The sequence below is a fragment of the Odocoileus virginianus genome, chromosome 5 (assembly GCF_023699985.2).
Source record: "Odocoileus virginianus isolate 20LAN1187 ecotype Illinois chromosome 5, Ovbor_1.2, whole genome shotgun sequence".
In the NCBI taxonomy this organism is placed as follows: Eukaryota; Metazoa; Chordata; class Mammalia; order Artiodactyla; family Cervidae; genus Odocoileus; species Odocoileus virginianus.
The window spans coordinates 80,059,242-80,073,068 of NC_069678.1; the positions used below are offsets into that span (position 1 = coordinate 80,059,242).

Sequence of the window (13,827 nt, forward strand, 5' to 3'; positions counted from 1 at the left end):
TGTTACAGAGGAAGTACAGAATTTCACATCAAAGCCATCAACATTGCCAAAATTCCCACGGTCTCTTGGAGACCACATTAAGAAAGCTGTCCAGCTAAGACCTGCTTCCCTTCCAGGAATTTCTAGCATCGAAGGTAAAATTTTTATATTATGGAATGATTGAGGAAATAGCTCAAAGTTGTAGCTTTCTAACTCTTTTAATTTGTAAGATAAAGGTTGATATCTAACACTGTTGAGAACTTCCTGTGGGCCAGATACTTGATATGCATTATATCATATAATCCTGGTAACAATCCTGGGACCATCAGTAGTGATGTATTATACCCATTTTACTGATAGGGAATTGCCTGAAGTCCATACAGCCAATAACTGATGAGGCAAAATTCACACCAAGGCAATTTGACAACGAAACTTTTACTCTTAACCACACTGCATTATGTTATCTCTCTGTGAATGTTTTTAGAGTCTTCAGTCATTCAATGAGTACCTAGTTAGACCCAGTGTAAGCAGTATGAATACAGTATAAGAAGATACAGTCTCACTTTCCCCACGGATATAACAGTCCAGTGAAAAAGACAAGCAAACGTAATACTTCGAGACTAGCAAAATAAAGTAAAAGTTGACCCTGTTTGTCAGAAGTCCTCCAAAAATGAGGGGTCTTTGGCTGAAAATCGGCAAGATAAATGTTAGTAGGAAGGATCTGATTCACAGAGAAATGTGTTTGCCTTGCTTCCAGCAGTGTGTGTTCCATCCCTCTTTGTGGTGTTTGGTCTCCTGATTTTGCACTTGCTAACTGCCTGGAAAATCACCCATTCCTATCACCCTCTCTGCCTGACTCTTCACCTCACTTTAGAAACCTTTCCACCAGGAAACATTTTCTTAACCTCCCAGGACGGGACTAGGCTCCTCCTGTGTGTGTACTCACAGTATCTTATGTTTGCGCAGGTCACACTGTTGTAATTTCCTGGGGAGTTATAATACTTAACTTCACTCCCAGCCCCTGTCCTCATGCCTGGGACATGTGAATATTTGTTAAGTGAATAAGTTATCTACAGGTTACAATTAATTCTTAAAGCATAGAAGACTTAAATTTACATTGCCATTTAATTTGAGTTCTAATGAGGTGGATGAACCTAGAGCCTATTGTACAGAGTGAAGTAAGTCAGAAAGAGAAAGATAAGTATTGTATACTAACATATATATATATGGAATCTGGAAAGATGGTACTGATGAATTTATTTGCAGGGCAGCAATGGAGAAGCAGACACAGAGAACAGACTTACGGACATGGCGGGAGGAGGAGAGAGAGGGTGAGACGTATGGAGAAAGTAACATGGAAACTTTCATTACCATATGCAAAATAGATAGCCAGTGGGAATTTGCTGTATGACTCGGGAAACTCAAACCAGGGCTCTGTGACGACCTAGAGGGGTGGGAAGGGGTGAGAGGCAGGAGGAAGGTTCAGAATGAGGGGACATATGTGTACCTGTGGCTGATTCATGTTGATATTCGACAGGAAACAACCTAATTTTGTAAAGCAATTATCATTCAATTAAAAAAAATTTTTTTTAATTTATATTGCCATTTAAATACTTCCTTCCCTATCCCCATTTTTTTTCTTTCTGTTTTCTGGGGAGACAGGAGAGTGTTAAGTTGTGTTTGTTGGTAACACAAGTTGCCTCCTCCTCCTCTTCATTTTTACATCAAGAATTGATGAAATAAAAGGAAGAAAGACTGTTAGAGCAGATTAAGAAATAGCCATCTTAACGTTTATACTTTAATCCCTAATATAAGTGGTGCACACTTTTGAATGACTACATTTTTTAAATGACCTGAGGCAATAATCTGATTTTTATTAGAATACTCTTGCAGAGTGCTTAGCACATTCTATAAACTCATGCCCCGTGTATACACACACAAAAAAAACATTTTCCAGTTGACCACTTGGTGGCAGGAATTGGGAACAAGTGTCTCATTGCTTTCCTGGTTTTCAGAGAGCTTTATATAGCTGCTTTGCTGGGGCTCTTAGGACTGAAAGTAGGGACTTACACAAAAGGTTGTCTACAAAATTGCTTGGCAGTACTGTTCTCTGGTATTAGAGACTGAATCTATTTTTTTCCTATTGTTTATGTTTAATTGAAGGATAACTGCTTTACAATATTGTGTTGGTTTCTGCCATGCATCAACATGACTCAGCCATCAGTATACAGATGTCCCCTCCTTCTTGAACCTCCCTCCTGCCTCTCACCCCTTCCCACCCCTCTAGGTTGTCAGAGAGCCCTGGTTGGAGTTTCCTGAGTCATACAGCAAATTCCCACTGGCTATCTATATGTTCCCATGCTACTATCTCCATTTGTCACCCTCTCTTTCCTCGCTCCCCCATGTCCATAAGTCTGTTCTAGAGACTGAGTGAGTAATACTAACTCATTCCATGGGGACACAGTCAAGCCCTTGTTTAACATTATATAAACAGTTGGCCCTCCTAGGTATTCGTTACAGAGCCCGCTCCTGGGCAGGGTGGGAGAGTGGGGAAGGTCAGTCTCAGAAAGAGAATAGTCACATCCTATTATCCCCCTTCCCCCAACCCCTGGCAACCACTAATCTCTCAACCACTTTCTCTTTGGATTTGCCAATTCCGGGTGTTTCATGTAAGTGGAACCATGTAATACATGGTCTTATGTATGCTTCTTTCTTTCAATATGCTTCTTTCACTTAGCACAATGTTTTCAAGGTTTATCTATTTTGTGGCGTGCAACAATATTGCATTCCTTTTTTGACTGAATAATATTCCATCCTATGGATATACTACATTTTGACTACTAGGAACAATGAAGCTATGAACACTCGTTTACAACTTTTTGTGTAGACACACATTTTCATTTCTCTTGAGTTAATACCCTAGGAATGGAACTACTGGATTATATAATAACTATTGAATTGACAGTATGCCATAGTCTGTTTTATAGGCCATCAGAGCTCCTATCAGTTAGCTCTTTAGGCTTCTGCAGTCCCTTCCACCCCTTCAACATAAGAGTAAAGTCTGGAAAATCTTAAAGAAAGGCCCTGAATAGAGAGAAAATTAGTCCATTCACTTCTCCTGTGATTGTCTGTCACTGCTTCTATTTTGGAAGGATGGTGCCCTACAGTATCCTCTCATCCTTAAAGGATCAAGAATTAGTCTTTCAGGGACTTCTCTGGTGGCTCAGCAGATAGGACTCCACCTGCAGTGCTGGGGCACAGGTTTGATCCCTGGTCCAGGAAGATCCCACATGCCACGGAGCAACTAAGCCCCGTGTGCCACAGCTACTACAACTACTGAAGGCTGCTCACCGGGAGCCGGTGCTCCACAACAAGAGAAGCCACCTCAGTGAGAAGCCCACTCACCACAACCAAGAGCAGCCTCCACTCACCGCAAGTGGGAGAGGTCTGCACAAGGCAGCAAAGACCCAGCATGGCCAAAAATAAATAAATAAAAATTTAAAAAGCAAAGAGAATTCCTCTTTGAGATTTAGTAATACCTTAAACTTTACCTTTGGGGAACAAAGTCTGCAAAGTAGCTTTTCTTTTAGTGCTTTAAATTCAGTTGAGACTACTTTTTAAACTGTTAACTAAATTTAGCTATGCATATAGGTATATATGTGTTTCTGTGATTCCTTTTTAACAGATCTTCAGGGCTTATTCCGTAAGACTGGCCAGGATGTGGATGGGAAACTGACCTACCAGGAAATCGAGGACTCCTTAGAGTCTATTGGGCCAGAACCAGAGCATTTGAGAGAGTTTGATTCTGATGGAGATGGAAGATACTCATTCTTGGAGCTGAGAGCAGCTTTAGGTGTCTAGTCTCATCAAGCTCATTTCAGAAGTGGATGTATGCTGTGGACTACCTATTATCTGCTCAGCTAACAAAAACAACCCTTTACCTACCCATCAATCCTCCAGTCCTCCAAACTACAATAGCAGACACATTGTCACCTTTTAACTTGTTTGAAAAAGCTATATAAAAGTTATTTTTTTAAAAAAAAGACCATTTTACTTATAATATTCAGAAATCTATGATTTCCTGAAACCAGTAAGATCTTAATTTTAAAATTGCCAGAAAAAAAGTCAAGCCCTCTTTTTTTTCTCTTTCCTTTTTCTGACGGGAGGAGACCTTATCTTTTAAAACTGGAAAATGTGTATATAGAGAGAGTAAGCCACCTTTTATATTTCACATAAATTTGCCTTAAATTAGCTGCACTTTATACAGACTCAGAAAATGTCTTTCCTTCAGCAGATAGACCTTTTCTGTTTGTAAATATTTAAAATGAAAGAGTCGTGCATATTTTGTGAGAAGTGGGAAGAATGGTTTGAAACAGGATGTGAACAAATGACTTGTTATTAAAAATTGCTAATCTTACCTGGTAGCAGCTTGAAGCTATGTCCCCGTCTCCTTAAGACATCTTTAGGTGCTGCCATGGGGTGTGGCCTGGTGCTGGGGGGATAGATTTAGGGAGCGGACACTGTGGGGACAGGGCTGCCTCTAGACTCAGGAAGGTAAGATCTGGCTATTTGTTCTGTCCTCTCAGCTAATCCCAGCCTGTGAACCAGAAGTCTTGTTGGGGATTTTCTCATTTTAATCCTGTTTCAGGGTTTATATGCATAAAAAGTTAATCCAGTAGGAGCCACATTCCCCCCCCCCCCCCCCCCCCCCGCAAGTGAACTAGATTATCTTCCCCCACCCATCCACTCAAGTCTACCTTTAAGCTCTAACTGACTTTCACCTCTGATACTATCTCCATTCTGAATGGCAGGGCCGCAGTCCCTTGGCCACTGTCTCAGCCTGGCAACTCAGGAACTGTAGAAGAAAGCACTGCCTCTAATTCTGATCCAGGAAACTTCTTGAGATTTTTACCTGGGGGCTAACCAAGAACCTAATGTGTTCCTCTGTGGGCCGACTAAGGCCAAAAAGGTTGTAAAATGAAACGCCTGAAATCATATTACATTTCCTTACAACTGCAGTGCAGAAATAACTAGAGGCTTTCTGTCCAGAGAACATGGCAGGCAGGCCTGGAGTAGGGGCTTCACATGGTGGCAGCAAGTTTTTTCAAATCTAATACAAGCAAGTATAATCCTCCCGTTAAATACTTTTGTAGCCCTGGTACTAAAGGTCCCTGGACTAGAAGGAATTGTTTCTCCTTGTCACCTATGTTTGTGCTGTGTTGATCTTAGAAGCAACATACACAAAAGGGAAACTGAAGAATTTAACTGTGCTGTTGGCCAGGTCAGGGAGAAACTAGAGAAGCCTTCAGACTTCTTTAGTAGAGCTAGTTTCCATTTTCACTTTGTCCAAGTTTCCCTGTTAGCCATGGATATAGTTGAGCACCTTTAAATGTTTAAGGGCTGGTTTTTTCCTTCATATGATGTTCAGCTTGGTGTTGGCTAACCTTTCTTTTTCCCTGGAGATGTTAAAATTTAGAGTTAAGGCAGGATGAAGTCTTTTCCCATGAATGTGTCTGCTTACCTCATATGGCTCATGTTTCTAATTCCTTCGCCTCTCTGTGCTATTTTATGTTCTTGGAAAGGTTTAAATATAGTATAAAATTAGTCTGGCACTTTAGGTAACTTGAAGATACTTAGTCTTCTGGCTGCCTTTCATGCCCCCCCCTTTTTTTTAATATATATACCCTTGCAAATTTTGTAACAACCAAATAAAATTCTAGCAATAAACTGTACTGCTATATCTGTATATATTGTACCATAAATAATATGTCCATACCTGGAAGGTATTTTTTGAAAATTGATTTATATGAAATATACTTGAGGGTAATGTAGCTTATCCTTTTTAGTTTCAAATTCTTATTCATAGGCTAACACTTTGAGGACAACTTTACTCTTTGTATGTATTTTTCTTTTGCATCAGCTGTGCTTTTTAGCTTATCCTCTGTTCTTCCCACCTCAAGGTGGATGGTACCATCCTCTCCCCTATCAAATTTGGCAGAGGTGTTCCTCTACACTCTTAGACCTGTGAATACCCTTGTCATACCACCTGGGAAAGTGCTATATCTCCCAGGTAGAACTAGGATATCTTGAACTTCTTTGTTCTAAGTTAAGCATGTTTGTTGGCTTAAAAAAAGAATCCCCATAAGCCTGTATTGTTCATTATTTTTTTATTTTTAATTGAAGGATAATTACTTTACAATATTGTGTTTGTTTTTACCATACATCAGCATGAATCAGTATCGTTCAGTATTAATTTGGGATTTTTATTTGAAAGTTGTCTTAACTTACCCAACGTGTGTTGATCTGTGTTGATCAAGCCTAACCTGCCACATCTCAATCCTGAGAGGAAGGCTGAGTAGAATTAGTAGTTTTGGTTTCGGTTTTCATTTCAAATGCTTTTTTATCTCTTCATTCTGGCAGCTCCTACTGCTTTCCTAAGTTACCCAAAGCATGACTTCTTGGTCCTGTTTTTCTTTTGCCTTCTATCTGGTATAATGTTTACCTAGAGAGACTCCCCATAAATCGAGGGGCAGTATATTGAAGAGAAGACTCGAAGAGAGAAACTGGGTTAAATCCCTAAATAAGTAGTGTCATCTTACAGGCAGAGAAGGGCCTGGCTCTTAGGGTTGTGTCTGTTACAGCACAGCTGAAGAGTGGACATTGTCCACCTGCTGCTAGCTGCTTTCCCTGCCTTCGGCATTCCCCCACTTTGTTGCTGGACAGAGCCCCATTTGCCCCCCTTCCCGCTCTGGTCTCAGCGGTCACAGTTGAAGATTTTGACTGAGATGAGCTTATACTCATAATGGCCTGCTGTTGAGTTGTTTTTAGTGACAGCTTTTGTTTGCTACACACCTCATTGGCTTGCTTACCAACACAACACCAGTTAGATGTGGGTCCTCTCTCATATCCAAACCAGAACACATTTGGGTGTTCCTGAGACTTTATAGAGCGTATATTGTTTGTTATACGAACCTAACCTACCTTGTTGTTTTCTCATATTAAGAAATGTAAATCTACTTTGCTTTAGTGGAGCTATTTTGGTAATGTTTAAGCAGTTTCGGTTCTGTTTAGGGAGTAAATTCAAGATTTCCATCACTTAATTTTGGCTTTGCTAATTTCATATCAGTAATAAAACCATTGTAATTTATCTAAATTAAACATTGCTTTTTTTCTTCCACTGTGTCCATGATTAAAGGCTCACGCACGCGCTGCCCCCCCCCATTAATAAGAAAAAAAAATCTACTTTGATCCATTTTTATGGACTCCTTCCTCCTTTTGAATGCAAAGCCTAACAGATGGTGGACAGAAAGTAACACTGAAGAATCTGCATTTTTGCCCAATTTGGCCTGAAGAAATGAAGGCGTTTTGGCAACTGTGGTGATGTGGGCAGGGTGAGGGAAGAGTAAAGCCCCTGACTCTGCATCAACCAGGGAAGTTCCTCTTAGCCCTGCTTTTTATTTTGAGGTTCACTATAGGAGCATGTTTACAGGAAATACTTCATGTCTTCAGGAAAAACGAAGGAAGAAGGCTTGAAATCCATTGCAATATAAGGGTCATAGAGGAAGAGGCTGGTGTTTTTTTCACACTAAAGAAAAAATTTTTAATTAGCTCTACATGGTTGCTAGATTCTGGGATTACACACACACACAATCTGGGAGGCCTTTCCTCTCAAGAAAAACCATACATAAAGCCTAGCTCATAAATACAGTAAGGGGATTTTCTTATTTCCAAAGTGAAGGAAAATTTTATATCCTGGAGCAGAACTAGGTTTTCTTAGATTTGAACTGGGATCAAATAGCCAGTATTATCTTTGTCTTTCCCTTTAGAATAGTTTCCAGAAGATGCAAAAAATAATATTCACATGCACTGGATCTTAACTTTGGGAGAAGCCACGAATCCCTTTTAAGATTTAAAAAAAAAAGGGATACTTTTAGGAGGTTCATTGGCCAGCCCTCTGCCAAGTCAATCTGTGAACCAAGTTAATCATGCCCTACACACACAAATCATTTTCCAAGAAGTTTTCAAAGAAGACATTAGGGAATGGAGACCATGGTGAATGGTGGAAAAATCAGGAACTTTTGATGCCAGGCAGACATAAATTTGAGACTTTGCAATGTGATATGACGGACTTCCCTGGTGGTCCGATGGCTTAAGACTCTGTGCTCCCAATGCAGAGGGTCTGGGTTTGAACCCTGATCAGGGAACTAGATACCACATGCCACTACTAAGAGTTCACATGCCTCAAATAAAGATCCCATGTGCCACAACCAAGACCCAGCACAGCCAAAATAAATATTTTTTAAATGATATGTGAAATGCCCTTGGAAACTCCTGATCTGAAAGAGAAAGGTGGTGATATGTTTGACAGTGTTCTTGTATTAGAAATAATGTAGAGACAACACATCATAGATGTTAACAAAGAATGCAATTGAAGCAGCAGTGCAGTGTGGTTCATAGATTTCATACTGACTTGTTTTGGCCACTACGAATCACCATGGCTCATGCATCCTCAGTGACTGTCACTCCTGTGGCTGTGCTCAGTGTCCCACAGAACAGCAGTGCCTTTGGGCACCTAACCCAGGGTCTGGCACATGGTTTTGTTCTGAAATAACAGAGGGATGTTGAGCCCATCACAAGTACTGGCTCAATGTGTCTCCCCACAGCCATTCCCACTGGTGTTGGTGAGACTGACCTTTAGCTCGGTTTGCAAAATGCCCCCCATCAGACACTGCCCTCCTAACAACAAATGAGACACATGGAGCCTTGGACTTTTTAAATCTTTCATTATGTGACATCCACATGGGCCCTGGCCTTGTGTCAATACCACCTCCCTGAGGTCAGCTCTATTTCCTGTTCTGCCCCCGATACCTCCAGCTCCCATCCTCAGTGAGAGGAGGCTACAGTTCTGAAGCAAAGGGCTTGGCATTCAAGCAGTGGTCCCCCTGGGCCATTGTGGGGAGGGAACTGAAGTGGACATTCCTTTGAGGACAGGTGGCCAAAGGGTAGGAGACCGAGTGGTTCAGCATCGGGGGTAGGTTACACAGGGAGAGGGCAAAGGGCACCTCCTGAAAGATGGGAATTGGGAATGGGGAGCTGGCCTGGGGCCGCAGCATTGGGGAAGAAGGTAGGGGCTGCTGTGGGGGAGGCTGCACTGCAGGTTGCAGGGGGCCAAGGGCCTCCACCTTGGGGCTGCCGTCTTGAGCAGCATAGCTCCTGCTCTCAGGAACATTCAGCTCCCAGGGGCGATCTGAACTCTGGACATCAGTCGCAGTCTTGGTGTCAGCAGGGGTAGGGCCAGTATTGATGGCTGCGTTCATGCCATAGTGCCGTCGCTTGTTAATCCAGTACAACAGCGGACTGTAGGTGAATGTGGCTGCTCTCATCACCTCCACCCACTCCTGGGCACGCTCTTCCCGCCGCAGGTTCTTCCTCCAGTGCAGAAAGAGAATGCAGCTGCCAGTTACCACAGAACACAGCCCCAGGAATCCAAAGTACAGTGACACCCACACTAAAGGCAATAAGAAAAAAAGAATAAGCTGGCTGAAAGGTGTAGTTTGGGGAGTCTCAGCTGTTTCTCATTCCTCTCCTTATCCCTTTCACCAATCGTCCCCTCCACTTATCAAAGCAGTCAATCCTAAAGGAAATCAATTCTGAATACTCAATGGAAGAACTGATGCTAAAGCTGAAGCTCCTATACTTTGGCCACTTGATGTGAAGAGACCACTCATTGGAAAAGACGCTGATGCTGGGAAAAACTGAAGGCAGGAGAAGGGGATGACTGAGGATGAGATGGTTGGATGGCATCATTGACTCAATGGACATGAGTTTGAGCAAACTCTGGGAGACAGTGAAGGACAGGAAAGCCTGGTGTGCTGTAAATCCATGGGGTTGCAAAGTCAGATACGACTTAGCAACTGAACAACTCCTCTATTTAACCACTCTCTCCATTCCTTCCTTTTCTTCTTATTAACTTGCCTTATCATTCTTTTATTCAGTCAAAACAATTTTCAGAGAGCTTAAGAGGCCACCTTTAGCCCTTCACAGATAAGGGAAGTAAGGTCTAGAGAAGCATGCTGCCCAGGCTTACTCAAGCCTCTGGATCCCAACCCTGGCCCATCCAAAACATCAGTATTAAGAAGCTTCACTTCAGGCAAAGCCTATCAAGAAAGTAGCAGTTTACCAGTGGATGGACACCAGTATCCCATCCCATTTCACCAAACCCTAACCATTCAATTGAGACGGTCCTGGGATATTCTCTGGGTGGGCAGAGATACATGGCCTCTGCCCTCAAGAAATCTGTAGTTTTCTAGAGTAAACCCTGTCCCAACTCTAATACTCTTCCATGCAGGCAGTCATCACTCCCATCCAGGCAAAAGGTCTTCCCTGAGTGCCCCCAAGCCTAAGGGCACAAAGCAAGCAGCGGGGGGTTGGGGAGGGAGCACATTTACCACCAGGGAGACTGAGGTCCTCCCTTTGGGAATCCATACAGTCAAATCTTGGTACCTCACTGGCGGCCCTGCGGAGAGGGAGCTCACCTACTCATCTGTTTAGCCAATAGGAGTCCCCAGAATGCCCAGACCCCATTGTTCCTTAAAGGCGGGTCACTGAGTTCCGAACACTGAGCATCCAGGGGCAGCATTTGTAAAGTCTAATGGAAGGAAGGAACTCCACCAGTGGTGTTTTCTGGACATTGTGCACCTCTACTGCTTCTACCAGGGCCTGACCCACGCTCTGAATTGTTGGTCCTCTACCCCTGACCCACAGAGCAGCCTCCAGGACTGGGTCCTAGGGCCCTCAGCGGCTTTTTGTGTCCCTCGGCTTTAAGGAAAAGTTGATGGATACCTGTCCCAAATGGGGACTGGGACAGGGTACACCCAGAGCAGTGGGCAGCCCTGACCTCAAGTCTTCTATGATTGAGTTATCACCTCCTTCCTTGGCTCTTACAATCTCTTTTGTTTAATTACTTTCCTTCAGCCAAGTGTTGGCAAATGTTTCTGGGGCATCTGGCCCTATGGGAGCTTCCCACCACCTGTCCCTACATCTCTTTCCAGCCTCACCTTCCTCCCCATCCTTATACACGTTTCCCTTCTGACCAGATGACTCTTCAACAGACCCTGCCCATTCCCATCTCTGGAGCTTTGCTCACATTGCTCCTCCACCTAGGAGTGCCCCTCCCCACTCCCCCCCTCACCCCATCCTCAAACACCTGCTTATCCGTCAAGGCTCAGCTTAACACCCCATACTCTGTGACAGACAATTGTTTCCATCAGCTCCCAGAATTTCACCACGTCCAGTTTGAAGGCACTTTGAGAGCTGACTAGTCCAACTCCCAGCAGATGCTTGAGTCCTAGAAGCAGATCTCCTCTATGTACCAGTAATCCTTAGGAACTGCTTGGGTCAAGGACTTGCTCACGCCTCCTGAGGTTACGGGCAGCTCAGAAAGCTAACTAAGCCCAAGTCAGCCTCCATGTAGGTTGCACCACTAAGCTTAGATTGGCTTCTTGGCACCATCTAATTACTTCCCTCTTTAAGCCTTCAGCATGGCACCTGGGGATAATGAGCATAGATTTCTCTCCTGGTTCCACTTAATCTGGGCTCTCCTTACTGGCTCCTGCTTTTCAGTCTCCTTTGCTAGTGTGCCTTCTTTTCCCTGGTCTCTAAATGTCAGGTGCCCTAGGACTCAGTCCTCAGCCCTCTATCCACATTCATTCCCTCAGTGATCTCCCCCAGACTCACGACTTTAAATATCATAGCTACACTGTCAACTCTCACTGTTATACCTCCAGCCCAGATCATTTCTCCGAATTTGACTCATATACCCAAAAGCCTGACTGACATCCCTCCTAGCCAGTCTGTTAAGTTACCTCAAACTACCTTGTCCAAAACCAAACTCCTGATGGCCCATCTTCCAATACCTAAGCCAGCCTTCCTCCTGTCTGTAAATGGCAACTTCTTTCAGTTGTTCAAGCCAAAAACCTGACAGTCATCCTTGATGCTCTTCATTCTCTCACACCTACATTCACTCCAGTAGCAAAATCTTTAGGCTTTGCTTTTAAGACATGCCCAGAATCTGACCAGTATGCCATCACCATCACTCTAGTGCAAGCACCATCCTCTCTCACCTGGTGTCCCCCTATAGTGTGACCAGCCATCCTCAGTTGGCTGGGATTGAGGGAGTTTCCAGGATATAGGAATTTTGATGCTAAAATCAGGGAAATGCCAGGTAAACCGGGACAAATTAGTCACCCTTAGGAGAGCTTCCATCCTTATCCCCCACGGCCTATATTCCACCAGCAGTCAGAATGATCCTTTTTAAAAGTGGCGCTTATAAGCTACCCACTCCAGTATTCTTGGGCTTCCTTTGTGGCTCAGCTGGTAAAGAATCCACCTGCAATGCAGGAGACCTGGGTTCCATCCCTGGGTTGGGAAGATCCCCTGGAGAAGGGAAAGGTTACCCACTCCAGTATTCTGGCCTAGAGAATTCCATGGACTAGTCCATGGGGTTGCAAAGAGTCTGAAACCACTGAGCTACTTTCACTTTCACTACTCAGAACCCATAGTGACTCTCCATCTCACTCAGATTTAAAACCAAAGTCCTCAACCAAAGCCTACAAAGCCCTGAAAAACCAAACTGCCTCTCCCCATGCCTCCTTCGCACAGTCACTTCCTTGCTGTTCCACAAGCAGGGCAACCATGCTCCTGCATCAGGGCCTTTCCACTTGCTGTTCCATCTGGAAGGCTCTTCCCCCAGATAGCCATACAGACCATGCCTTATTTCCTTCAGGTCTCTGCTCACATGTCCCCTTATTTCTGTCTCTCTTAGCCTGTTGTGTTTTGCATAACATGTTATTATCACCTAACATTATTTATTTATTTATATTGCACCTCACCCTACTAGTATGTAAGTTCCATAAATTACTGTAAACAAATACCTAAGGATTTCAGGCAGTCAACTGCTCTGAAAATAAGATAGTGGAATAAAGAATATAAAGTGATGTGGGTGCATCAAGAAAAGTTCCCTTGAGGTGCTCTCTTGTGAACTGAGCCCTAAATGATGGGAAGACAGCCACGTGCAAAGAGAGCAGCCACTGCAAGGATGCTAAGGCAGGTACAGGCTGGCACACGTAAAGGACTTGCTGATCTCAAAGTTCACCACACTACTCCCAGCACAGGCTAGGGCCTGCGGTCCATCTCCGAAACTGAAGGTTGGGCTGAGCAGAGTTGAAAGTGCTGTCCCTGCACCTGAGAGGTCCACCATTCAAGAGGGGCTTCTATCAGGTAAGCCCCAGACAGGAGGACTTTCTTGAGGACAGACTGATTGGTGCCATCACAGGGGGGCCTGCTCCAGGTGAGACACAGGTTTTGATGTCACTGTCCAAGTCCAGGGGATGAAGGAGATGATGGCATTGGGTGGAGAGACAGCGTTCCAGGTATAAGGACTTGTCAAGAACAAACCCAGGTGTCTCTCTGGGGAGAAGAGTAGTTCAGTTTGGCTGGAGTTCAAGGTAGGTGTCAGGAAGCAGATGACCAGACCTCAGAAACAGCTGGAATCTTGAAAAGAATTCAGTTTTTGGGCAAATCTCTTAATGATTCTCAGCTTCAGTTTCCTCGTCTGTAAAATGGGGATGAAACCTGCCTCACGTGCTATGAATCAGATAGCGCCCTGCACATAGAAACGCTCAGTAAAGAGACGCTGATGCTGTGATTAACAGCTGATGAAAGGGCCTTCCATGCTGAAGGACGACGACTCCAGCGTGTGCCTAAAGAATTTAAAAGGCAGCAGGCACGGTGGGGACCAGCAGGTCTGAGCAGCTTTCTAGAGGAGACGGCGGGCAAGGGCTGCTGGTC

General features: G+C 43.9%; 2 protein-coding genes across 6 annotated transcripts in view; one reads left to right on the forward strand and one right to left on the reverse strand.

The window, feature by feature from the left end:
- Positions 1-7,126, forward strand: part of EFCAB14 (EF-hand calcium binding domain 14) — a 40,723-nt gene extending 33,597 nt beyond the window's left edge. The window contains exons 10-11 of the mRNA XM_020877148.2: positions 9-134; positions 3,665-7,126. Coding sequence (XP_020732807.1) covers positions 9-134; positions 3,665-3,840 — 302 coding nt within the window. The 3' untranslated portion in view covers positions 3,841-7,126. The remainder of the gene's footprint in view (positions 1-8; positions 135-3,664) is intronic.
- A 1,616-nt stretch (positions 7,127-8,742) lies between these two features.
- Positions 8,743-13,782, reverse strand: TEX38 (testis expressed 38). 5 transcript variants are annotated; one of them, XM_070468205.1, is made up of 2 exons: positions 13,222-13,782; positions 8,743-9,487 (listed from the first exon to the last, which is right to left on the reverse strand). In XM_070468205.1, the coding sequence occupies exons 1-2, from the start codon at positions 13,235-13,237 to the stop codon at positions 8,877-8,879; spliced, it is 627 nt and encodes a 208-aa protein (XP_070324306.1). In that variant the 5' UTR covers positions 13,238-13,782; the 3' UTR covers positions 8,743-8,876. The 5 variants fall into 5 exon arrangements, with proteins under 5 accessions (XP_070324306.1, XP_020732783.1, XP_020732784.1 ...); XM_020877124.2 differs by lacking the exon at positions 13,222-13,782 and adding an exon at positions 12,912-13,215; XM_020877125.2 differs by lacking the exon at positions 13,222-13,782 and adding an exon at positions 10,515-10,562.
- Positions 13,783-13,827: the final 45 nt, after the last annotated feature.

What these genes read in the sequence shown, in the direction of transcription:
- TEX38 (XM_020877121.2), bottom strand. Translation starts at nt 10,464, where the DNA reads ATGGATTCCCAAAGGGAGGACCTCAGTCTCCCTGGTG. An exon ending in GGACCTCAGTCTCCCTGGTG is followed by an intron (nt 9,488 to 10,427) that starts GTAAATGTGCTC and finishes TATTGCCTTTAG; the next exon opens with TGTGGGTGTCACTGTACTTT.